The sequence below is a fragment of the Arachis hypogaea genome, chromosome 14 (assembly GCF_003086295.3).
Source record: "Arachis hypogaea cultivar Tifrunner chromosome 14, arahy.Tifrunner.gnm2.J5K5, whole genome shotgun sequence".
In the NCBI taxonomy this organism is placed as follows: Eukaryota; Viridiplantae; Streptophyta; class Magnoliopsida; order Fabales; family Fabaceae; genus Arachis; species Arachis hypogaea.
The window spans coordinates 137,998,705-138,023,328 of NC_092049.1; the positions used below are offsets into that span (position 1 = coordinate 137,998,705).

At 39.2% G+C, this 24,624-nt stretch overlaps 3 protein-coding genes across 8 annotated transcripts; 1 reads left to right on the plus strand and 2 right to left on the minus strand.

Moving 5' to 3' along the window:
- The first annotated feature begins 1,958 nt into the window (after positions 1-1,958).
- LOC140178776 (protein FAR1-RELATED SEQUENCE 5-like) lies at positions 1,959-4,069 on the plus strand. Its single transcript, XM_072216025.1, has 3 exons — positions 1,959-3,671; positions 3,825-3,996; positions 4,040-4,069. Exons 1-3 carry the CDS (start codon positions 2,908-2,910, stop codon positions 4,067-4,069), a joined length of 966 nt encoding a protein of 321 aa, XP_072072126.1. The 5' UTR covers positions 1,959-2,907.
- A 1,766-nt stretch (positions 4,070-5,835) lies between these two features.
- Positions 5,836-12,457, minus strand: LOC140178378 (uncharacterized). 3 transcript variants are annotated; one of them, XM_072215199.1, is made up of 21 exons: positions 11,489-12,034; positions 10,348-10,623; positions 9,733-10,234; positions 9,437-9,660; positions 9,252-9,329; positions 9,099-9,164; positions 8,952-9,020; positions 8,802-8,876; positions 8,675-8,728; positions 8,432-8,518; positions 8,283-8,351; positions 8,136-8,201; positions 7,958-8,053; positions 7,769-7,834; positions 7,202-7,684; positions 7,028-7,114; positions 6,785-6,913; positions 6,560-6,694; positions 6,335-6,447; positions 6,171-6,264; positions 5,836-6,085 (listed from the first exon to the last, which is right to left on the minus strand). In XM_072215199.1, exons 5-15 carry the CDS (start codon positions 9,326-9,328, stop codon positions 7,510-7,512), a joined length of 900 nt encoding a protein of 299 aa, XP_072071300.1. In that variant the 5' UTR covers position 9,329; positions 9,437-9,660; positions 9,733-10,234; positions 10,348-10,623; positions 11,489-12,034; the 3' UTR covers positions 5,836-6,085; positions 6,171-6,264; positions 6,335-6,447; positions 6,560-6,694; positions 6,785-6,913; positions 7,028-7,114; positions 7,202-7,509. The 3 variants fall into 3 exon arrangements, with proteins under 3 accessions (XP_072071300.1, XP_072071301.1, XP_072071302.1); XM_072215200.1 differs by lacking the exon at positions 8,283-8,351; XM_072215201.1 differs by lacking the exons at positions 5,836-6,085; positions 6,171-6,264; positions 6,335-6,447; ... (12 more) ...; positions 9,099-9,164; positions 9,252-9,329 and adding an exon at positions 12,382-12,457 and having other exon boundaries at positions 9,446-9,660; positions 11,489-11,776.
- Positions 12,170-16,692, minus strand: LOC112744529 (receptor-like protein EIX2). 4 transcript variants are annotated; one of them, XM_072215198.1, is made up of 4 exons: positions 14,993-16,625; positions 14,132-14,908; positions 13,288-14,011; positions 12,170-12,455 (listed from the first exon to the last, which is right to left on the minus strand). In XM_072215198.1, the coding sequence occupies exons 1-3, from the start codon at positions 16,563-16,565 to the stop codon at positions 13,290-13,292; spliced, it is 3,072 nt and encodes a 1,023-aa protein (XP_072071299.1). In that variant the 5' UTR covers positions 16,566-16,625; the 3' UTR covers positions 12,170-12,455; positions 13,288-13,289. The 4 variants fall into 4 exon arrangements, with proteins under 4 accessions (XP_072071299.1, XP_072071298.1, XP_072071297.1 ...); XM_072215197.1 differs by having other exon boundaries at positions 14,132-16,625; XM_072215196.1 differs by having other exon boundaries at positions 13,288-14,908; positions 14,993-16,624.
- Positions 16,693-24,624: the final 7,932 nt, after the last annotated feature.

A 24,624-nucleotide genomic window follows, 5' to 3' on the forward strand; every position in this document is an offset into this window, starting at 1 on the left:
CGCAATTACTCTTTGGTAGGAGAAGAAATTGTTGGGTTAGGGTTTCAACTTTGGAAACTTCCTCTTCTATATTAAGGGTGAACAGCCAATGGTTGAGATCAAGGAGAGAAAGTGAAAAGTACAGAGTTCTCATAGCTACCCAAACTTTCTGAGTTCTCCTTCAACGGTGTTCATCTCATTTTCTTTTTCTTAGTTTTGTTTGTTTGTGTCTCATGGTGAAAAAGATAAATATGGTGAGGTTTGTAAGAAAAAGCCAATGAGAGGAAAATGTAGTGATCAAAATTAGAGAAAAAGCCATAGATGTCTCAGAGTTTCTTTGTACATCTTTCTATTGTGTGTCATGATTCTGTGGGAATTTTCTTGCAAGTTGGGTTAGCACTTTGCTGTTGAAAGCTTGGTTTCAGTCCAAGTCAAGTTCAGATTGGGGTTATAATCTGGATTTGTTCCAAATAGGATTGGGTAGATCATAGGAAAAGAATTAGTGTTTGTAATCTGCTAAAGATAGTGAAATTCCATCACTGTTGTGATGGAGACTGGATGTAGGCTGCATTGCACTTAGCAGCTGAACCAGGATACATATTGGTGTGATTCTCTCTTCTCTGCTTCTTCTCTATTTCTGGTTCGCAGGAGACAAAATGAAAAATATTTCTCAACTTGTTACGAGACAAAACAAAAATGTCTCTTAACTTGTTACAAGACAAAAAGTGAAAATATCTCCTGAACTTTATTGAAAAAGTAAAACTAATACTCTACCAAGAGGGAAGCTAAGATTCAACCCTCATTCTCTTAGTCAATGATTACCATCAACACATAATATGTTGAATTAAATGTTGACTAAATATGTTTACGAAAATCAACCAATTTAATCATTAGGTCATATTAGAAATAGGATTCTTGTAATTGGGGAAGATGACTAAATTAATAAATTTTCATAAACCTATTTGGTGAATATCCAATTAGACATATCAGATATTATATATGTTATCAATTAATGTTTTACCACATCAATCTTTGAAAAAAATTGTTAATGGAGTGACTAGATGACAAATATAATTAATTCTCAATTTTTGAAGGACCAATTTGATTGAAAAAATCTTTCAAAAATGAATTTAAAGAGTATCTTATCTTTCAGAGACTAATTTAACTATTAACCCATATTATATTATGAATAAATTAATAATATGTAAATTAATATTGAATTTAAAAGTTAATTTATAAAAAAATATTATACAAAATTTTTATTTGAAAATTTATATATAATTTAATATGATTATTTAAAAAAATAAAAAATATACCGTTTTAATGTAGATAATAATTATATGTAACCGTTATTTTTTAAGTTTTGACTAATGATATATATTAAATTCAATTAATTAAAAATTTTAAAATTTTATTTAGTGATATATTAAAATTAATTTAAATTTTGTAATGATTAATCATAAATGATATATTAATATTATATAAAAATTTAATTATTTTTTATATTGTAAAATTGACAAATATGTATGTAAAATTATTGACGAGGCATAAATACAAAAAGGAGAGTGTCAGGAGAACAATGAAAAATTTGAACAATATGAACAACCACCAATCAAATAAAAATACACTACATCATAATTTAATGCTACTAATTAAATTTACTTTTTTAACCCTATTAATTCATATTATTTACACATTATTCAAAAATTTTGTTGATTACCTATATTTTTTCATACAGAAAATAATATAACATAAATTCATTCTATTATATATTAGTATCAACTTTTACATAGATATATAAATAGATAGATATCTTGCGCTATATTTCACGTAATGGAAATGATACAGTTGAGAAGTGGAAACCACCACGAGCGTAGTTTATTTTTTTTATGGAAAAAATCAATACAAAATTAAGGAAAAATATAAGGTATCAATATAATATCTGCTAATTTATTGCCAACAATAATTAATTATTATATTTTAAACACATGTATAAAGAGACATATCCAAAAAATACATTTATAAAGACACTTCCATTAGACACAGCTATAAAAAAAACGGAAAAGCTCTGCATACAAGCCCTAATGGCTTGTATGCTTTACAAGTTCATTAAACAATAAAATCAAAATACGCGCTGCTTCAGGTACGTTGATGCCACGCGCTATATAACATTGCGCGTATATCTAACTACCAGATTTAAAATATTTCTTTCCCTTTTCGTTTTCGTTATTTTGAGATTTCGTTGTTCTTCTTCTCCCGCGTCTTCCCTCCTTCTTCTCCATCGTTCTTTTCGTCTCCTCTTCTCACTAGCATCTTCTTCGTTTAGGTTACCTTTGTCTCTCTCTGCAACTCGAGCTTCGTTTTCTATTTTTGATTTGTTGTTTTCCGAAATCAAAGTTTGATCTCGTTTTGAAGATAATGGATCATTCAACCTCAGATTGTCATCTGAATGCAGGCGAAGTGGATTATGAGTCAGAATCTAACGAAGTCCCTGAGGTTTGATTTACATAGGATTAGTATGAAATTTCTTTCAGTAATTTGTATAGCATTGTGTAGTTGAAAAATTGCTGAACATTGACTGTGAAAGTAACACGTTTACCTGAATCTGTCGATTCAATGTATTAGTTGTGATTAATTACCTGAAATTTGTAGCAGACGCTCGGGTGTAGATCAATTCTTGTTTGGGTGTATTTTATCTAGAAGTGTGGGTGTATCTACACTTTACTGGTTTTTTGTTATTTTAATTGACTTGTTGTTGTTCAGGTGTATTATAACAGACATGATTAGGTGTGTATTTAGTTTTTGAGATGGTGTATATCTGCATGCTGTGTATTTACAGTTTATGGCTTTAAAAGTCATTCTGTAGTTGAGTTGTTGCGGTTCGGGTGTATCGTATTAGACATGATTGGGTGTATTTGAATCATATCTATGGGTGTATTTACAGTTCTGACACGGTGTATTTTGCAGCCTCTCTCAGTTGTTGATGACGAGCTTGTTCCAAAGGTCGGAATGACCTTTACCACCCTTGAAGATGCTGGAAAATTTTACAGGAACTACGCCAAGGCTGCAGGTTTCTCTACAAGAGTTCGGTGCACAAATAGGAAGGGAAACGAGATTAAGAACCAACTGATTACATGTAGCAGAGAGGGAAAATGGAAATCTAAAATATCTCCGACCGAGAAGACCAATCTGACAGCCGGTCTAAACTGTCCTGCAAGAATTTATATACACACATTGAAGGATGTCGGTGCTTGGATCATTTCAAAGGTTGTGCTGGATCATTCACACCCCTGCTGTCCAAGCAAAGCAGAGATACTCAAACAGCACAGGGAACTAAGCATGTCCATTCGTCGTACGATAGAGAATAACGAGGAGGCCGGTATCAGACCAAGCAAAACCTACCAATCGTTTGTTGCGGCTGCCGGGGGTCACCGCGAGTTAAATTTTATCGAAAAGGACGTGAGGAATTACATTACCAGGGAAGTGCGGAATGTTTCCGAACAAGAAGATGCAAAGGAATTCGGGAAATATTTCTTAAGAATGAAAGAGAAGAATCCGAATTTCTTTTTTGAGCTCCAACTCGAAGAGGATCAATCGATTAAGCTGGCTTTTTGGGCCGATGCAAGAAGCAGAGCCGCCTTTGAGTATTTCGGAGACGTCATTTCATTCGACACCACCTACAATACAAACAGGTAACAAACTGTTCCTATTTATGATGCCAAATTAATTTATTTTTACGAATCCGCAGTAGAGGTGTATATTGGCTGTTTCATTGGGTGTATGCGAAGCATTTGTTAGGGTGTAGCTAATGATTTTGCATTCTGAACCATGGTAATTTGTTTCAGGTATAATTTGGTCTGTGGTTCTTTTGTCGGGGTGAATCACCACGGTCAATCAACACTTCTCGGATGCTCTTTGATGAAGAACGAAGAAATTGAATCATTCAAATGGTTATTTCAAAGCTGGCTTCGTTGCATGGGAGGAAACGCTCCGAAAGGGTTTCTCACCGATCAGTGCGCATCCATGAAAAGGGTTTTAGAGGCCTGTATGCCAACAACAGTTCACCGCTGGTGCATTTGGCACATCATGAAGAAGATTCCAAGCAAATTAAACGGGTACAAGGGACATGCCGATATCGAACAAGAAATGAGCCAAGTTGTTTGGAACTCTCAAAGCAAAGACTCATTCGATAGGAATTGGAACGATTTTCTGCTGAATTTTGGTCTTGGGGACAACAAGTGGCTTTCAGGTAATGTCTTTTTAAAATCTGCATCAGAGGTGTAAATTGCATGTTTTCTCGGGTGTATTTATAGACTGTCTTTGGGTGTATTATGCAGATCTGTACGAAGACCGTCACATATGGGTTCCTATCTATCTGGATCACCATTTCTGGGCAGGGATGAGAAGCACACAAAGGAGCGAGAGCATGCATTCATTTTTTAACAAGTATATCACCCGGAACAGCTCGCTTATTCAGTTCGTCAAACAATACGATAATTGCCTCGGAAGCAGGGAGCAAGCAGAGAGAGAATCAGATGCTGCAGATTTTCATACGGTCATACCGTGTGCAACCAAATCCTGCATTGAAGCTCAGTTTCAAGATGCGTACACTCACGCAAAGTTTAGGGAAGTCCAAGCGCAATTCAGAGGAAAGGCGAATTGCATCACCAGACTAAAGAATTCCGCTCTAGGCTATTCAGTATACGAAGTCGGAGAACAAGTTTCCAGCTCAATATTCAACAAGTTCGTGGTTACTTACGACTCGGTTGCAGCCGAGGTAAAATGTCATTGCTTATTATTCGAGTCGAGAGGGATACTGTGCCGTCACGCACTAAGCGTGTTAAGCTTCGAACAAGTAAGCCAAGTGTCACCGAGATACATACTGGAACGATGGAGCAAGAAGGTAAAGAGGCGACACACACACATCAAGAGCAGCCACGACGAGCCACTAATGGAGCCAAGAAGCAAGAGGTTCGACCAATTGGTTTTTCGTTCGCAAAATATATGCGAATTTGCCTCCGAATCGGAGGAGCTGACTGCAATTCTGCACCGTGCGTACGATAACGTCATGGCCGAGATGGAAGCATTAAAAGCCAAAAGGAAGGGGACATCTTCTTTATCCCACGAAGACGCCAACTTGGAATCCGTTAACGAGCTTCAAAGCCCGCCAAGGATTCGAACAAGAGGACGTCCAAAAAACAGGCTAGGTTCAAAGCTGGAGAAACAGATCGCAAATGCCACAAAGAAGAAGAAGACGAAAGTTTTAAGCGAGGTAAAAGTAATGTTCTTTAAATTTGTGGCGATTGAGTTTATTTTTCTCGTTAATAGTTTAGGTAATGTGTGTGTGTTATATTTCAGATAAACCTGTTTGATGCTGCATCAGCGGCGCATTCAAATTGCAGCCAATATCAAGGACACGTTATGAGTTATCAGTTCAGGGTACCAGCAGCAGGGGATAACTCGTTGGGTGTATAGTTTTACAGAATATGGGTGTAAAAGCACTGTTATTTTGGGTGTATTTTCGTTAATTCACAATTTAGATATAGACACATATATAGATATATATAAAACAAAAGCTGTAAAAATTCTCAGGTTATGGGTTTATATTTGATTTGATGTTTTTCTTCATATTTTAGTACATGTAATTCATACATTTTGAATACAGCGCAGACAGTTTGGGTGTATATTTTATACAACCTTGGGTGTATTATTAGACTTGCGTTGGGTGTAGCAGTTTATAATTTGTGTTTATATATGCCTTGATTTTTTCCTTCATATTTTACCACCTGTAATACAGCTTTTGAATACATCACAGACAGTTTACCAGCACAGATAGTTTAACTATGGGAAAAAATATACATAGAATAGAAGTTGTTGATAAATGGCAAATATTTACATCATTTGTTAATTTACAAACTACCCAGCAGATGGATTACGCAGTTTCTATATCAGCAGAATTAATCTGACAAAACGGACTTAATAATATAGAGGATGGCTTCGACAGCCTTATAGCACTACTTTCTCTAATTGCCCGATCTCTCTGTGTATTCATCTCACTCAATAGTATCCGGGATGCGTACTCCACTCTATAGTGGTCCACCTCCTCCTACAATTAAAAAGTATATTCTTTTTAAACAGCAATATTAATTCAGTAAAGTAATACAGAGTTATATGGTTCTAAAGACAGTTACCTGTGGCCAATTATCCCATTGATACTTCCCCTTTTTGATGTTTTCCGGCTCAATTATCTCCATCCACTTCATAACGTACACAGCGCAGTCATAGCTGAAAACGAAGAAAATAAATTACAAATCTCATTTACAAAAGTTTAATGTTCAGAGTTACAAATTTATACCTTGTTTTTTGGCCAGATATTTTAACATATGGTGATTTAGTTTCCTTCTCCCTCTCCCCTTTCTGAAGAGGTTCCCCGCCGGCATATGTTATCAATCTTGAAAATACGTATCCCTTAAATACGAAAACAAATCAGTAATACACCCGAATGAATGGACAAGATACACCCATTACAACTAACGAAATAGACCTATCTATTAAAGTAAAGAAGACAGAGGCAACTTACAGTGAATTTATTAATGTCCTTTCTCTCATCGGTGGGAGCCTTTTTGTGTAGCGGGTCAAGTATTTGACATTTCCGCTTTCTTGTATTTATCAGCCATAACCACCAATGCCCCGCGTAGCAGACAGGGGCAAAAATCTGAAGGATTGCCACACATGAACAGTGTGTTATTTTATTTTGCAAATAAGTAAATAAGCGTACTAACAAATTTAGCAAACGAAAACTTACATATGGGTGCGAAGTCAATTTTTTTCTATCTATGAAGGGAATGAAACTCGGGTAGGCTTCCACCCTGAATTCCTTTTTCGTTTTCGGTGATACGAATTCCCCGTTTGGGTGATCCGAAAGTGCCATGCACTGCAAGAATGGGAAACAAGAAATGAAATACTAAACTTACACCCAATCGAACGTGACAAATACACCCAAATCAATACAGAAAATACACCCGAAGTTCTTAGAAGTAACACTTACCACAATATCGGGGGAGAGACAGTATATTTGTTCTTGAAATCTCTTTTCATTTTTGTTGTTGAGGATGAGGCAGATGGCAGATACAATCTAGAAATATATGCCGAAATCAATTTTACATTAATAAGCATTGTAATTGACGTTGGTGTAAAAACATTAATCTTATTATAATATTACCTGAGATTCTATATCACTTTTTGCCTGGAGGGAAGCAAGGTGCATTCTCATCAAAATGTATTTTCCTTGGCCAATCAGAGTGCACATTTCCTCATACTCGTTAGTATTGCCATCTGCATCTTCCTTCAGTCTTGTCCCCCAGATGTAGCACTTTTGTTTCATATCATCCGTAATCTGATATAATCCCCGAGGAGTTTCAAACTTTGCAGAACTTTCTCCCCCAGTCTCCCTCTGAATTTGTGGGCTTGTGTTTTTTCCCTTCGTCGCGCTGCTTGCTATTCTTTGGACCAAACTGTCCAATTGTTCTATCAAATTCGCAGCTTCTGGAGATTTTTGCCTTTCTGTCTCCTGCGTTGACGCCCCTCCTGGCTTGAATCAGTCAATCCAAGGCTGAATGATGGCACCCCTGGATCTGTTTTAGGAACATAGGAAGCTGTCCGTGCCATCATCAACAGGGCAGCAGCGTCTTCTGCATCTGGATGACTGCGTCATCATGTATAAGAATAAGAATAAGAATAAGAATATACGGATGATAAGCAAAGATTGATTTTAGTCTGATGAACTTACATTTTAGTTGGAGCTGGGGGAACCGTCGGTGTGGTCTCTTGAAGTTGTTTGGGGGTTTCAGGAGTGCTGCACAGTTACAAAAAATTAATCACGGCGTAAAAGAAACTAATCAGGAACAATATACACCCAAACTGTTAGCTAATATACACCCAAACTCCAAACAAATATACACTCAATACTATTTCTTACGTTTCTGTAGTCCCTTCAATCTGTAGCATAGGGGTTGGTTCAAAATCTGTCTCAGTGGTTGTTTGGGATGCCGGCACAAAAACCTGAATCGGGACTCTAAACAAGAAGAAAAATGAAAGGTTAACAACGCCTTTGAAAATAATAAGGTTATAAGGTTGAATATTATTGTAAAACTCACATTGCAAGCGCTTCGGACGGTGTCTGTTCCCTCACAACCATCATATTCGAATCAGACGGACTCAACCTAAAATACACCCAAAGAAATTCAAGAAATACACCCGAACAATTCAAAAAGAAGACAGGCTTTGTTTTTTTGAGAACTTACATACTTGCAGTTTTTGCTTTTTTTTCCTGCCTTTTTTTTCTTGAATAAAATAATAAAGGGCTTTTTTTTCTAAAAAAAAATATATACAGAATTAGAAGTAGAAGGGTAATAGAAGAACAAAAGTAACGGTTATTTGAAAGAGAAATTACATGCTCTGTGACGGCTGGTTTACACTACTCTGTTCTGTATGTCCTTGAGAGGAAGGAGCATCAGTTCCCAAGTTCACAGCCGGTATTCTAAGACAGATTTGATCCAAGCAACACAACAAAGTTAATATTCCAACTTATTAAACAACATACACCCAACTTGATCCACACAATACACCCAAATGGTTCCTCAAGACACACCCAAATCATGATAACAAGATTTTATTAAATAATAAAGCTTCTTACGTTTCAGACGACACATAGCGACCTTCTGTCGATCGCAGGTCAGGTTGGTTCTCGCTGCGAAACAAGAAACAATTATTAGCATACAAAACACAACAAAATATGAAATAGACAGCCCAGCAAGACATACCCCTCTGCAGCAGATTTATCAACGTTTTGCCCTAGCCATTCATCCAGTTCATCACTTGATATTTCATATGTCTCACTACATTCATAAAAGAAGATGTTAACAAAAATAATTACGACGATAGACGGTAATATAGCTTACGAGGTACTGTACCCGTCAAAGTATTGGTCTTCTTTAGGAGGTGAATACTCCACGAGAACTTTTTTCTTTTTTGGTTGTGTTCTGGGTGGAAAAAAAAGAGTACCAATCAGAAATAAAAAATTAATTTTATCACAGAATATTATGCAAAGAAGTGCTTACTTTTTTGGTGTTGTTTTTGTTTTTTTCTTCTCCTTCTCCTTCTCTGCAGGTGATGATTCTTCGCTCCTATAAGTTAATAATAGACACTTCAGTTAATACACGAAATCTTTATAATGAAGCCAAAAGAAAGGAGTAATAATTTCAGGACATTACTCATCACTTTGTTCAGATTCAGATTCTGAATCAGAATCTGGCTCCTCTTGCCTCTGCTTTCTTTTTCTGGATTCCATTCTGGAAGGCAAACAGTGATTATTTAGAACATACTAAAAATACACCCAACGTGATCAACAAAATACACCCAACTCGAAAAAGAAATTACACCCAAGTATGGTACTTACTTTTTCCCCTTTTTGATGGGGTGTTTTCTTGCTGAATCCTCGGAGTCTTGTTGAGTCTCAGACTCAGAGGTAGAAGTGTCACTGTCAGTAGCTGTTTCTGTCTCCGAAGACGATGTTGGACTCGCCTTCCTTTTTTTTATTTTTTTGATTTCTTGTTTTTTTTCTTTTTTTTATTTTTCTTTCATTTTTTCTCTTGCTCTTGTCTCCGCCATCTTCACAATCCCCTGAAACATGAGATATTTTAGCTAGCAGCATTCAGGTAAATAAAATACAAGCAACATATTATGTTTACTTACCAAAGTTTCTTCTCTTTCTGCAGTCATTCTTTCCACCAACTGCTCCTTAGTCCAGTTGGCAATCCAAGGCTTTGGTGGTCTTTCAGCCCTCTTCTTGCCTTTGTTTTCAGAAAGATGGAAGTATATTATCATGAGGGCAAAGAGGCAGCCATCAATTGCCTTCTTCTTCTTCTCCTGGTAGTCTGTGATGCCTTTGATCAAGAACGTCAAAACATGCCCCCCCAGTTTCTCTCCGATATGCCGTCCATCTTAAAAATTGGGGCGAGGTGCACGGGCGATATTTTGTTTATCGTCGTTGGCAAAAGGAACGCCATCTGTATGTAGAGGATGAATATCCTCTTGAACATCAGGCGTTCCTCTTCGCTGCCAACGCCTATTTCCATCATTTCATCGGTAAGACTTTTGAGGGTCTTACCCTGGAATCTTCTATAAATTATTTTGTCATCATCAGAAAGTTGCTTATAAAGTTGCTTATACTCAACTTTCTCAGGAAACAGATTTCCTACAAAAAAGAAAACAACAAAGTATCAAAATCGGTTCAAAAACACCCAAGCATCAACCTTAAATATACCCAAGCATGAACTTAATATACACCTATAATTTTCAGCTAGTTACCTGTTGCATTGATGCCAAGCGCATCACCTATTGTCTTTGGTGTTATTTGGAAAGAACCATATCCTGTCTTCAGTCTGTTCTCCCCAAGTTTGAAGTTGTTTGCCAGTTCCCTTAAGAGTTGGTGATCCACCCTTAGAGGTGGGACGTGCATCAACCCACCAAATCCGAGATCCCTGACAATTGCCTTCTTCTCCTCAGTCATGTTTCTGAACTTATCACTCAGGAGATGTGTGGCACACTTAAGGTCTTTCGTTTGGTTTCTTGCTGCCATTTTGTCTGAAACAAAAAATACACACAAATATACACCCATTAGTAACAGTAAGATACACCCATATGTAAGAATCAGATACACCCATTGATAACAGTGAGATAGATATTATTCAGATACATTCATATATATCAGTCAGATATCAGTCAAACATGCTTCAATATCAAGCAACATTACAAGGTCTAATAACAGTAAGATACACCCATATGTAAGAATCAGATACACTCATTGTTAACAGTGAGATACACCCATTGATATTATTCAGATACATTCATATTTATCAGTCAGATATCAGTCAAACATGTTCCAATATCAAGCAACATTACAAGGTCTAATAACAGTAAGATACACCCATATGTAAGAATCCGATACACTCATTGTTAACAGTGAGATACACCCATAGATATGATTCAGATAAATCCATATATATCAGTCAGGTATCACTCAAACATGCTTCAATATCAAATTAATTGAGATATCAGTAAGATACACGCATATATGAGTCAGATACACTCATTGATAACAATAAGATACACCCATATGTAAGAATCAGATACACCCATTGATAACAGTGAGATAGATATTATTCAGATACATTCATATATATCAGTCAGATATCAGTCAAACATGCATCAATATCAAGCCACATTACAAGTTCAAGCAGTATACAACCCCCAATCTACGGAATAAACCCCCAAAAATCAACAACAGTAGCAAGAGAACTTAGAACAAGAATGTAGAACGACGTAGAACTTAGAAGAATGACGTAGAACTTAGAACAGTGTAACAAAGAAGCAAGAATAATAGCACAGTAAACCCTAGAAGAACGACGTAGAAGAAAACTAAAATATACAGTAATCTTAATCAACTTACATTGAGTGTTCTTGCTTCGTTTTCTCTTCAGATTCTTCACGGAGAGTTTGATGTTGTTTTGATGTAGGTTTCGAACAACGATTTGTATATTTTGAACTTTGATTTTTGCTCGAAAATGGGAGCGTTTCCTTGTTTTCGAAGCGTTTTGAGAAGTGGAAGAAGTGGAGGAAGTGGAAGAGTCTGCCATACGTAACTGTTTGTGTTGAGCGCGTGATTTTGACGCGCCATGTTATGCTTCCTTATGCGCGTGTCTTCGATTTGGGCTGGGCCAACTTGGATGCTTGGATACTTGTATGTGTAGCAGGCCCGAAAAAAAAAACATTTTTATTAGACACATCCATAAAGATACTTTCATTAAATACCATTATAAATAAGAATTAGTAGAAGTTGACAGAAATATTGTTGGTAACGTAGCGGGATTGCAAAATTAAACATAAAAATGATGAGAAGTTGTGAATATTCCTTCCAAAAAAAAGAGTTTTTCAAATAAATCAAGAAAATTTATCAACTTCAATTGTCCTATTGTTAAAATTTATCTCCTCTCATTGTGTTTCTTGAAATGTTAGAGGAAACCAATGCTTTTTGAAAGCTTTTCTACTTTCTTTTTCTTTGAAAGAAGAAAATATTAATTTTATACGAAAATGGTAAGCATGAACTGAACAAAAACAGAACTACCACAAGTCCACAATAACTAATACTTTATATCGTCCCTGAAAATAAATTACAGCAATAAAACAAGGCCAAGTTTCACAATCACACCAACATAACAAAACAAACACTATGCAATATATATAGGTGAATCACACTTCCACCCTGCAGGCTGTAGCTACAGCAGAAAACCTAAAAAAAGGGCTAGAATAAGAATATGCAAACATAACACTTATTATATTAACTGCATCTCCTCTTCTTCCAAATGGATACACATGCATGAAGATTCTGGCTATCACAAACAAAGCTACTCTTTTGCCTGAAAGATATGACAACATTACATGTTAGATAATATTCAAAATACATATAAGTGTAAAAGAGCACAACTATACATTTAAGCAACATAAATGCAAGCCATATCCCATATACATATTTTATTACAAAAAAACAAGTAGACATAATTACAATTGTATATATATAAAGCCTAAATGTATAATAAAAGAGTCTGCATGTATAAAAAGTGAAAACAGTAAACATTCTCTTGAGTATAGTAAGTATATCAACAGAAAATAGGGTAGCACTAGAGAAATTAAATGAAATCGACTCATACAAAAACACACTAAAATATGCACTCTTAAACCAAAACTAAGTCACGCATCAATAAATATATAAAACCAAGCTTCACACCCAAATATAAACAGTGATAAGAAAAAGCATCCTGCCCAAACTTCATCAATTCGCACCTACAACATAACCTTTAACGCATGGAAATCCTTAGAAAACGTGATACTTATTCTCAACAACATATCCACTTCAAATGGATAACTATGAAGATCTTCCTTGCATCAAACGAACTCATGTTCGGTAAAATACAACATATGTTTGCTAGGAACTAATATTATAAGTAAGCTACTGTTTTAACTAGGAAGTAATCAACTAAGCTATGTTTTAACCATTAAAAAATCAATAATAAATGCTTTATTTGGTGTGTCCAACTTAAGGTTTCAACTATAATAAAGTACATTTTAGCACTACTATATTTTGTTTTGTTTAAATAGATCAGATATTAATTTTTTTGGTATACCAATATTATGAATATAACAACTATATCAACAATAACAAAAACTAAAAGAAATGAAAACGGTGCATACCTTCATGTTTGAGATCTGATCCTTTTCAGTTTGGCCACCTTGATCGCTGTAAATACATAGAGCTTGTCACAGACATCACTCAACAACTTGAAATAAGCATATCTCCAAGATTTCTTCAAAATCAATGAGAAGCAAACTCCCCAAAATGCCATAACAAATCCAACAGCCATAGCAATGTAGAACCCCTCGCTTACAAATTGTTCATCATCATCACCATCAGCATCATGTTCACTGATCTGGTGACCATGAATGGGACAAGTATTGTTGAGGGGAGCACCACAAAGTTTTGGATTTCCTGCATAATCAGAAGCATCCCTTGTTTGAAGTTGCGTGCCAAGTGGGATTTCTCCAGATAAATCATTGTATGACAAGTCAAGAACACTGAGACGGTCAATCTGAGCAAGCTGTGAAGGAATTGTTCCTGACAAATGATTTCTGGATAGATCAAGAAAATCTATTGACTTCAGCTGTCCAATAGTTGAAGGAATTTCTCCACTGAACAAGTTTCTTGAAAGATTTAAAGAAACCAAGCCAATAAGACTCATCATCTCACTTGGTATTTTCCCTGTTAACTTGTTGCTGGAGAAATCAATACTTCTCAACAATCCCAAGGTGCTTCCATATTTTGACATTTTCCCTTTCCATATGAGTGATGTGCTATCATTATAAATTCCGATGGTAAAATTATAATGATAGTCATCGGTAATGGTTGCATTTGAATTTGCTGGAGTGGCCATAGCAGAAAGATTACTTATGCATTTAGGTATATTGCCAGAGAGAATATTTTTAGAGAGGTCCAAGACATGGAGTTCATGAAGATTGCACATGCTTAATGGAATGTTACCATGAAAATTGTTGGAATGCAAGCTAAGTACAAGTAGCTTTGAAATATTATCTCCAATCCAGGTTGGTATTGTTCCTGACAACTTATTACCTGCAACATCAAAAACTTGTAGTTGTGTGCAATTATGCAAGGATGATGGTATCTCTCCTGAAAAATTATTGCCTTCAAAGTGTATTGACTGGATATTTCTTAAAGACCCCAGAGATTTTGGCATATTTCCATACAACTGATTATTGGATAAATCTAGGACGACCAACGACTCAAAACCCTTCCAACAATCCGAAAGTTCTCCTCTAAGGTTGTTGTTTGACAAATCCATAAATCTTGTGTATTTGGAAGAATTTGCACATAAAAGAGGATTTGCAGTTAAAAATCTGTTATTGGACAAAAGAAGTTGTGAAGCATTTGAAAGGAATGCTGGAATTGGACCTTCAAATAAATTGAAGCTCAAATCAATTGAAAGAAGTTGGTTAGAAACAATAGCTGGTAGAATTGAGCCTTCAATTTTTCCTCGAAAACTGTTGTGAGAAATATTCAAATTCCACATCTGAGGAAGGGGTTCCCAAAACCAATTAGGAACAGTGCTAGAAATTCCAGTATAGGAAATATCCAAATGCTCAATCATCGTTTGGGTATGAAGCCATGCTGGAAAGTTAGGCCCCAACTTGCAATAGGCCAAATAAAGGACACTTAAACTGAAAGGGGGAACCCACTCCTCGCTAACATTAAAAACTAATGCATTATGAGACAAATCCAAAGAGCCAAGATTGGAAAGTCCTGAAAAGTGAGCTTCAGATATCAAACCATGCAATAAGTTATTTGCAAGGCTTAACTCAATTAAGATGGATAGTTGTCCAATACCTTCATGTATGGTTCCATTTAATCTATTGTTATCAAGTCGTAACTCTTGCAAAGATGAAAGATGTGAGATGTCAGGCACCACCCCTGTAATTGCATTCCATCCCAAATCCAAGACTTGTAAGGGTTTATGAGCACAACGAGAATACTCTCGAATATATTCATTGAACTCCCCTGTCAAGTTGTTCTTGGATAGGTCAAGGTATGCCAAATTACAACTATGAAACAAGGATAGAGGTATTTGGCCTTTGAGCTCATTATTTGCAAGATTTAACTCCTCAAGGGAGCTCAATTTGTCCCCGAATGTTTCTGGTATGGTTCCTGTTAAACCATTATCATTCATTCTCAGAGTAACAAGACTACTACTGGAATTCATTAACCATGGAAATATGAAGGATGCATCCCTTAAAGAGTTGTAAGAGATATCCACGAAAGACAAAGAAGTGGAGAAATTAGCAGGGAATGCAAGTGATGCAGTGGACACGGAATCAACAAGATTGCAACCATTCAAGTCTAAATATTGAAGATGAGAAAGGCTACTCACTTGTTGCCAATTGCTGGCACCACTTAGATTCACCCTAGCAAGTGAAAGATACCTCATGGTTGAAAGTTCAGATAGCCACTGTAAATCAGAACTTAATGACATGGTTTTGTCCCAAATATAATAAGAAGGATGGAGATCAAGATACTGTAAACGAGAAAGGTTTTTGAATTGACTAAGAATGGTTCCGGTGAATGCATTGTCACTTAGATCAAGATGTTCCAAGGATAAGAGATTTCCAAGCTGAGGAGGCATTGTTCCGGTGAATGCATTGTCACTGAGATCAAGATGTTCCAAGGATAAGAGATTTCCAAGCTGAGGAGGCAGTGTTCCATTGAAGTTATTAAGACTAAGATCCAAATATGTCAAGGATGACATATTTGTGAGTTGAAGAGGGAATCCTCCAACCAAATTATTGGAACTAAGATCAAGGTACAATAAATGGGAGAGATTTGAGAACTGAGAAGGGATTTGTTGCGAAAAATGATTCCCTCCTAGATCAAGATACTCGAGAAAGAGTAGATTTCCCAGTTGAGGGGGTATGTTTCCATCGAAGAAACAATGAGAGAGATTGAGATGTGTCAAAAAGGTTAAAGAGGCAATGAAAGGAGGGATGGATGGGGTGAGAGTAAAGAGACCACTAAGGTCCAAATACTTCAAATGATGTAACTCACCCAGTGATGGGCTTATGTAGCCAACTTTCAGTTCATCCAATTCAGGGGGATCGACATGATGATGAATATCAAGCATGATAACATGGCCTGTCTGGTTGCTGCACTTGATGCCTTCCCAGTTGCAACACTCCTTCTGCTGCTCCCCATCTCCCCATGAAGACAGCCAATCAGCATCCGTGGCATTGAAGACACGTTTGAGAGAAAGCAGAGCTTGCCTTTCACTCTCAATGCACTTCACGCTTGGCACCTCCACTGCACTGCTCGTCCATGCAAGTAGTTGCACCATCAACACCGCATAAACTACGCCATTCATCATCATCACTCCAACCACACAATATTTCAAGTTAAGTTGTTGTATCATATCATATGTGTGTGCTCAACAACCTAAGGCCATATTTCCAATTTATAACAACTGATTCAAATTAACAAAATAATCAACGCGTACGTAGGTTATACTCACAAAATACATAATGAGGACGGCAAATTCCACAAAGACTAATTCAAACCAAAGATATATATAAATCCAATATAAATAACTTGTCATGTGTGGCCTAAATGCTTCCACTCACTCAACGTATTCTATACTCATGACTCATGACATGACTTGAACTATTGACTTAACAAGTTTGATGTACGTTGCATTATTATATGAGAGCCTCAACACTCAACACCAAACATATATTCCTAGAGTAATGTTTGGATAAGCGTACAAGTAAATAATAATAAATATTTTTAAAATACCATTTATATTTATATTTTATACACATACTCTCAAATATATAAATATTATTCTTCAAAAATGATATTCATAAATTAAAATCAGCCATTAATATATTTATATATAAATACATGTTTGATTGAATTTATTTTTAATATGTACTTATATTTTAACATGTATTTTATATTGATAATTGACTTTAATAACTAATTTTAGTATATATATAGCATAATAAATTATTCTTTCGTATATTTTGGACAAGAAAAATTGGCTTTCTTATCCCTTTCAATGGGTTTGTGCACTTTCGTGGATATTTCAAACTAGGATAGTAAATAAATGAAAAAATTTAAGAAATTAATTCTCTAAATTTTTTTTAACAATTAAAAAAATAAAATATAATTTTTAACTTTTTAATATTTTTTTTATATTTTTTTTGCCTCACTTATAAAATTAATTGTGAAATATCACATTTTACTGCTTTAATGATTAAAAAAGATTAAGAAGAATGTTCCCAAAAATTTGTAATTGAAGTTGACAACAATGATCCTGCATTTTGGACAAATACTCTGACATTCATCTCCACTAATTTTATGTCAATTTTCTCATCTATAGCTCAAGCGTCAAGACTTCTCTAACTCTCACTATACTTTCGTAAAATGTTAATATTATTTTTTTGGGTAAAAAACCGTAATAAGCCAAGGGTAGTTTCGCATTACGTAAATAAGCCAAAAGCAAAATCGTTTTAGCAATGAGTCAAGGCCTATTTTTATATAATTCGAACCAGCCTAGTTCAAACTACATTCCTTAGTAAATCAAACCAACATGGTTCGAATTAGGAGAAGAAAAAGTTGAAGGTAATTCGAACCAAGGTGGTTCGAACTCAAGCTCCACATAATTCGAACAAGGCTAGTTCGAATTATGCCTATTCTAGCAAACCATGTAATTCGAACCAACCTGGTTCGAATTACCCTTCTCGTGGCTCCTTAATAATTCGAACCGAGCTGGTTCGAATTACTAGTGATTCGGCTATATAAGGAGTTCGAATCAGCCTCATTCGAACTATTCTTCCCTTCCCCTACCCCACCAAATCCCAGAGAAAACGACCCAGATTCTCTACGACGAAGACCTGAACGGAATACTCTGCTGATGGGGGACGATCCGGCACAGTTATGTCGCTTGGACGGAGTTGCTCATATAGCCGGGGTCATCAACGAGGAGGTTAGTACAGAAAAATCTTCGTTGTAGCGGTATATGTGACTTAGTGATTTTGCATGCGGGTTAGATGGTGGTTTAGTTGGTGGTTTATGTAGGTGGTTTATGTTAGTGGTTTATGTTAGTGGTTAATGTTGGTGGTTTATGTTGGTGGTTTATGTTAGTGGTTTATGTTGGTGGTTTATGTTGGTGGTTTATGTTAGTGGTTTATGTTAGCGGTTTGTTTTAGTTGTTTTATGTTAGCTCTTTTTAGTTAGTGGTTTATGTTGGTTTCTTATGTTGGTGGTTTATGTTAGTTGTTTTATGTAAGTGGTTTCTGTTAGTTGTTTTATGTAAGTGGTTTGTGTTAGTTGTTTTATGCTAGCTGTTTTATATTAACGGTTTTGGTTAAGTTGTTTTATGTTAGTGGTTCTACTTAAGTTGTTTTATGTTACCGGTTTAGTTGTGCGGTCTACGGGTTTGTTTTGCATGTGGTTCTTGTTCATGTAATTTTATGCGGTTTTATTTAGTATAATGTTTTGTTGATGATTTATCGTGTTGGTTATGTTTGTCGTTGGTTATTAAGCTGGTTCTAACAATGCGGTGCATTTCATGCGCAGCCTCAGCGATGCATCAGGAGCATGCGGCGGCAGCAGGGCATGCGACTGGATGATAGATACGTTCCGTACTTGCAGATGGCCGGTCTATACCATCTTGCAAGGCTGAACGATAGATGGTTCCGGTTAGACGAGGCCCTTGTCAGTGCATTCGTCGAGCGATGGCGTCCGAAAACGCACACGTTTCATATGCCGTTCGGAGAGTGCCGTTCGGAGAGTGCACGATCACACTCCAGGACGTGGCATACCAGTTGGGTTTGGCAGTAGACGGGCGTTACGTGAGCGGCTGCCTATCAGAGTTCCATATATACATCCAGGGTGGGCGTCCAGCCTGGGAGTGGTTCCAGGAGTTGCTTGGAGTGATACCTCCTCCTAGATAGCCAGGTTCAGAAGTACGCAGTGAACTGCAGCTGGTTTCAGGAGACTTTTGGTGAGTGCCCTGAGGGAGCCGATCACGAGACTGTGCGCCGATATGTCCGTGCGTACATCATGATGTTATTGGGCACGCAGTTGTTTGCGGACAAGTCCGGCAACCGCATTCACATCAGATGGCTTCTGTACGTAGCTAGGCTGGAGGAGATGGGTACCTACAGCTGGGGTTCTGCAGCACTGGCATGGTTGTACCGGTGCATGTGCCGATTGGCGAACAGACATGTTGTCAAGCTAGCGGCCCACTTCAGCTACTTCAGTCATGGATCTTCTGGCGATTTTCTCGGTTTAGGCCTGCACGGTATGAGACGTTCAGCTGGCCATTGGCCTCGAGGTAGTATACTAAGCCTTCTTTATTTCAATTTAATATACATTACTCCGTGTTTATTAATAATGTATTACATATCCTAAACACACATTTAAGTAGCTGTAACACATGTTTATGATGCAGGTGGTCCGGGTACAACCCTTCCGGTAGCGAGAAGGGTCCTAGAGTGCAGATGTGGAGGCTGAGGATAGACCGGTTACAGGACAGGGAGGTCAGTACGCTACTTAATAAGTTTTTCTATTTAACCACACTTTATAAGTTGGGTCCATGAGTTGCCCTGACATTGGGGAGTTCTCCGTGCAGTTTATCTGGATGTCGTACAGCAGCCCCGACATAGTTCAGGTTGTGCATCCAGAGGCTTTGGAGCCTTGGCATATGGCTTTGTGGCGGTCTGTGACGTCGCTGATCTACTTTGCCGTCATAGAGTGGCATCAGATAGACCGGGTTCTTCCGCAGTTCAGAGGGGTGCAGCTCCGTCCGAATCCTGCCCTGAACATCGACTTTCTGATGTCGAAGGACGGCAGAGGCGGTGATCGATGGTTTCCGTACCATTTGCAGAAGTGGCATCTATATTGGGACGACCGTGCGGAGACCGTGCTGAGGTTCGATGTTGTTGCCGACCCTGGACCGTCGCATGAGTTCCTTGAGTGGTGGACTCAGCATGGAAAGAGGTTCCTGTCTCCGGATATGCACTTGAGGGATCCGAGAGCCGTTCCTATTCCAGTTGAGGCCTCACAGCGGGGTGCTGGGCGAGTTCCTGACATGGATCGTCCTGAGGACGTGCCGGACAGACGGCGGGTTAAGAGGAGAGCTCGTGTAGGGACACGACGGAGCCAGCGTGACTGGAGATGGCTTGAGCATGCTATGGACGATGATGACGATGCGGGTCCCGCTGGAGGCGGACGACGAGGCCAGAGAGGGATGCGGAGAGGGCGTGGTGCAGCGGAGCACCCTGGTTGTGACGAGGACGACGATGACGACGATCAGCATGGGCCCGTGGGCGGGGATGGTGCAGGGGCAGTAGCAGTTACTGGTGTTAGTACCCACGATGGCGGACATGGAGGTGAGTGGTATGGGTCAGGTATGGGTGACGGGGCTGACCCTGGTGACGCTCGACTCGGGTCGGGGCCTCTGGGAGATTACTTCGTTGGTGTACCCGCCGATGACCAGCCTCAGTAGGAGGGTACCCCATGGGTTATTCCGGGATCACAGTGGTCAGACTTCCTTGCCTCAGATACGCTTGATGCGGACTTCGGGGGTCAGCAGTTTTTAGAGGAGATTACCACCATCATGCAGGAGGACATGTCGGCCCGGAGACGTGGTCAGACCTCCGGCACGCAGGCACCTTTAGATGTCGATCTGAACGAGCCTCCTACGACATCCGTTGCCGACCATTTTGGTTTGGGAGGTACCCTACCCTCCGCCTACACTGCTGCATCACATTCAGTTGCCGGGCCGTCTGTGGCACCCATCCATTGTACGCCACCTGCACAGCCTGCCCCGGATGAGGAGGAGGACGAGATCGAGGACGAGGAGCCGCTTATCCGCAGAGGTCAGAGGACACGGGTACCCCGTCGTTGCTTTACGGGCTCGCATCTGTTTAGATGATTCATGTTTTATGTATGCTGGCCATGTTAACTTTTGTTGTTATCTTAGCTTTATTTCACTTTTGTAGTACGCCACAATGTAATATTTTGATTTACTTATTAAAAATTGCATTCACCAGACTTGTAGAAAGACTCAAAGCGAAACATAACATATTCATTAGTTAACCCACAGCATGGCCAATACAACACACAAAGCTCAACAAGTTACATGAGTGCTTAAATAAAACATCGAAGCGCGAAACTTAAAAAAATAAGTACCAAGACTAAGAACATGGCTACTAATGGCCCCCTCTGTGAGACGATCCAGCTAGCTGTGGGCAATTCCGGCGTGTGTGTCCGGGTTGGCGACATAGGCCACACCTCTTTGGCCAGTTCGGATCCGCCTCGTCCATATTCGTCCGCATCCTAGTGGACCTCGGATGACCCTCTCTCGTACGCCTCTTGTTAGGGTCTGGTATCACAGTGGGCCCGTTGTATGGTGGCCAGAAACCCTCCGGGATCGGAGGTGTGAATCCAATCCGATACACACTGAATACCGAACTAATCCGATAGACGCTGTGAACATAAGAGGTACAGGTCACTCGTGAGTAGGCACAACATGCAAGTGCGTGCTGACACGGAAAATGAAGTGCCTGAAAGTACCCGCAATCACATGTCTGAGAGGCAAGCGATACTCTGTAGCTACCCAATGAGAAAGAGCCCGTCGGAGTGGTCTCCGCTACGGTGAACTCGGAGTTATCCCGGTCATACAAAGTCACCGTGAAGCACCTGACCGTCTTCAAGTTGGCCTCAATACACTTCACCAAGTACTGACTGAATTGTTGTCCGGTTCCCATCTGGGCCTCAGCCTCTCTCCCCTTGCGAACAAAGAGTTTCGCAAGCCTTCCATATGTTGCCTTCACCAGAGAGCATACAGGGAGGTTTCTGACACCCTTCAGGATTGAGTTCACACACTCGGAGATATTCGTCGTCATGTGACCGAATCTCCGTCCCTCATCACGATGCTGAGTCCACAAGGAATAATCAATCCGGTTTGCCCACTCATACATCGCCGGGTCTTCAGACCGAAGAATATCAAACCAGTAATCAAACTCAACCTCGGTCTTGGCATATGCCGCATTCACTAGAATCCTTCGTGCGTCTTTGCCCTTGAAGGTAAGGGCAAAATTAGCCGCTACGTGTCGAATGCAGAATGCACGGTATGCAGATGGAGGTAACCAACCTCTGTCAGGAGCCTCAAGCGCAGCCTTGATGCCGTTATGCCTGTCCGATATAACCAGAAGATCGGGCTGCGGTGCCACATGCTGTCGAAGGTGGGAGAGAAAGAATGACCAAGACTCTGCATTCTCACCCTCTACTAGTGCGAATACAACAGGTAGAATGTTGGAGTTCCCGTCCTGTGCAATCGCGATGAGCAAAGTACCCCCGTACTTCCCATACAGATGGGTGTCGTCAATGCTAACTAGGGGCTTGCAATGGCGAAATGCCTCGATGAGCGGTGGAAACGTCCAGAAAAGTCTGTGGAAAAAAGCTTGAGACTCGTCTACTTGTCCACTAACTCAAACGGGGCTCGTCCGTAGGATTGCAACAGTACCGGGCATCGTCAACTGGACTCCCAACACCCACCTGGGGAGCTCGTTGTATGACTCATCCCAGTCACCGTATATGAGGGCAATAGCCTTCTGCTTCGCCATCCAGACCCTCATGTAAGTCGGCCTAAACCCAAAGTGTGCTGCCGTGACATTTAGGAGCACCTTGATGCTGACGAATGCATCAGCCCTAACCATTGGCATAATGAACGCCGAAATCCCATGATAATCCAAGCTCCTGTGGTCACTCGAGATGGAGGTCGCAAGACAAGTGTGAGGTCCATTGTACCGTTTGACCTCCCAAATGCCCTTGCGCTGCCGCAGACTCAGTCGAATCAACCATGTGCACCCATTCCCAAACTCAGAACACTTGCCCACATAACGGCGATGATCAGACTCCACTACCTTGTACTGTACCCCTCGCCGGATGCTGCAAGTCTTCACACTTAACAGGGCCTCATCTTTATCCTGAAATTGCTGACCAACCTGGAACTCTGTCAGACCAGCAGTCCCTTCCGCATCTCTAGCTCCGAATCCAACAGAGTGCCCTGAAACACCCTCCTGCCTCATGGCATCCAGGTCCAAAGAGGAAAAATGTGGTGGATACTACTGTGTGCCAGAACTAGAACCACCGACCGCCAATGCAGGCTCAGTCGCTCCAACCTCGTCGCCGCTGTCATCCTCAATCATATCCAGCTCGACGTCGTCCTCCTCTACATCACCCAACAATCCGTCTCCGACGCCAACCGGTGGAACGCCCTGTAAAGCGTTCGGCAGAATATCAACTGATCCTACCACGTCGCCTACTCCGTCATTGAGATCAACAGCAAAAGACGGGGAGGCGACAGGTTGGACCGCTGGCTCGTACACAGGGACGGACGAAGAAGCAACGGCAGGCCTGGAACTGGAACCGACTGTCGTGGCTACAGTGGTGGTATTCCGGTTCGAACCCCCTGAGCTGGATACCACATCAACCAGCTTTGCCAACAATTCTGGTGTCCTCACCTCTGGAAACTGCCTCCGACAAAGAAACATGACTTGCAGGTCCTCATCACTACCAATCGTGAAACAATCATACTTCACGGTATCCTGCAAGACCGTGATTGGAATGCGATAGAAAAACTTCTTAACCCGCTTCGCACCTTCCAGACAAAGTTTCATCAGCACAGATCTAACAAGGTCATCATAGCTCGTCGTTGAGTTCACGACAATACAGAGAGGATCCTTATCTGTGAACTTCACACCGGAACGAGTTTTCCTCTTAATGGATCCTCTGTGGTGAACCAAAACAACAAAACTCTCCTCACTAGCCATCTTACACCCTCTAATGAGAGAAACTCACGTTTACAACCATATATATACTGCTCTGTCTACCACTAAATCGAACCAGCCTGGTTCGAATTAGGGTTTGTGTAATTCGAACCAGCTTGGTTCAAATTACTTGATGCAGCCTCTCTCTCTATAATTCGAACCAGCCTGGTTCGAATTATATGATGCAGCCTTCTCTCTCTATAATTCGAACCAGCCTGGTTCGAATTACTAGCAATGCTAAATCGAACCAACATTGTTCGATTTACTTGAACCAGCTCCTCTATGTAATTCGAACTGCATTGGTTCGAATTATTAATGAATACAGTTCGAACCACTGTGGTTCGAATTATATAAATATGTGGTTTGGCTCATTACTGAAACGATTTTGGTTTTGGCTTATTTACGTAATTTCGTCCTGGCATTGGCTTATTATAGTTTTTTACCCTATTTTTTTAAAATAGTTTATAAAAACTATGTTTAGTAAATCAAATTAAAATTTTTTTTAATAAATATAAATAATAATTATATTTAATAAAATAGTTTTTAAAAATTAAAAATATTATACTAAATATAAATGTAAAAGTTAAATTTAAAAATTAATTTATGTTAATTATATTAGACTTTTTAATT

What these genes read in the sequence shown, in the direction of transcription:
- LOC140178776 (XM_072216025.1), top strand. Translation starts at nt 2,908, where the DNA reads ATGGGTGTATTTACAGTTCTGACACGGTGTATTTTGCAGCCTCTCTCA. An exon ending in ACCACCTACAATACAAACAG is followed by an intron (nt 3,672 to 3,824) that starts GTAACAAACTGT and finishes AATTTGTTTCAG; the next exon opens with GTATAATTTGGTCTGTGGTT. An exon ending in GGTTTCTCACCGATCAGTGC is followed by an intron (nt 3,997 to 4,039) that starts GCATCCATGAAA and finishes TGCCAACAACAG; the next exon opens with TTCACCGCTGGTGCATTTGG.
- LOC140178378 (XM_072215199.1), bottom strand. Translation starts at nt 9,328, where the DNA reads ATGGAATCCAGAAAAAGAAAGCAGAGGCAAGAGGAGCCAGATTCTGAT. An exon ending in ACAAAAACAACACCAAAAAA is followed by an intron (nt 9,021 to 9,098) that starts GTAAGCACTTCT and finishes TTTTCCACCCAG; the next exon opens with AACACAACCAAAAAAGAAAA. An exon ending in ATTGAAGGGACTACAGAAAC is followed by an intron (nt 7,835 to 7,957) that starts GTAAGAAATAGT and finishes GTAACTGTGCAG; the next exon opens with CACTCCTGAAACCCCCAAAC.
- LOC112744529 (XM_029292560.2), bottom strand. Translation starts at nt 16,565, where the DNA reads ATGATACAACAACTTAACTTGAAATATTGTGTGGTTGGAGTGATGATG.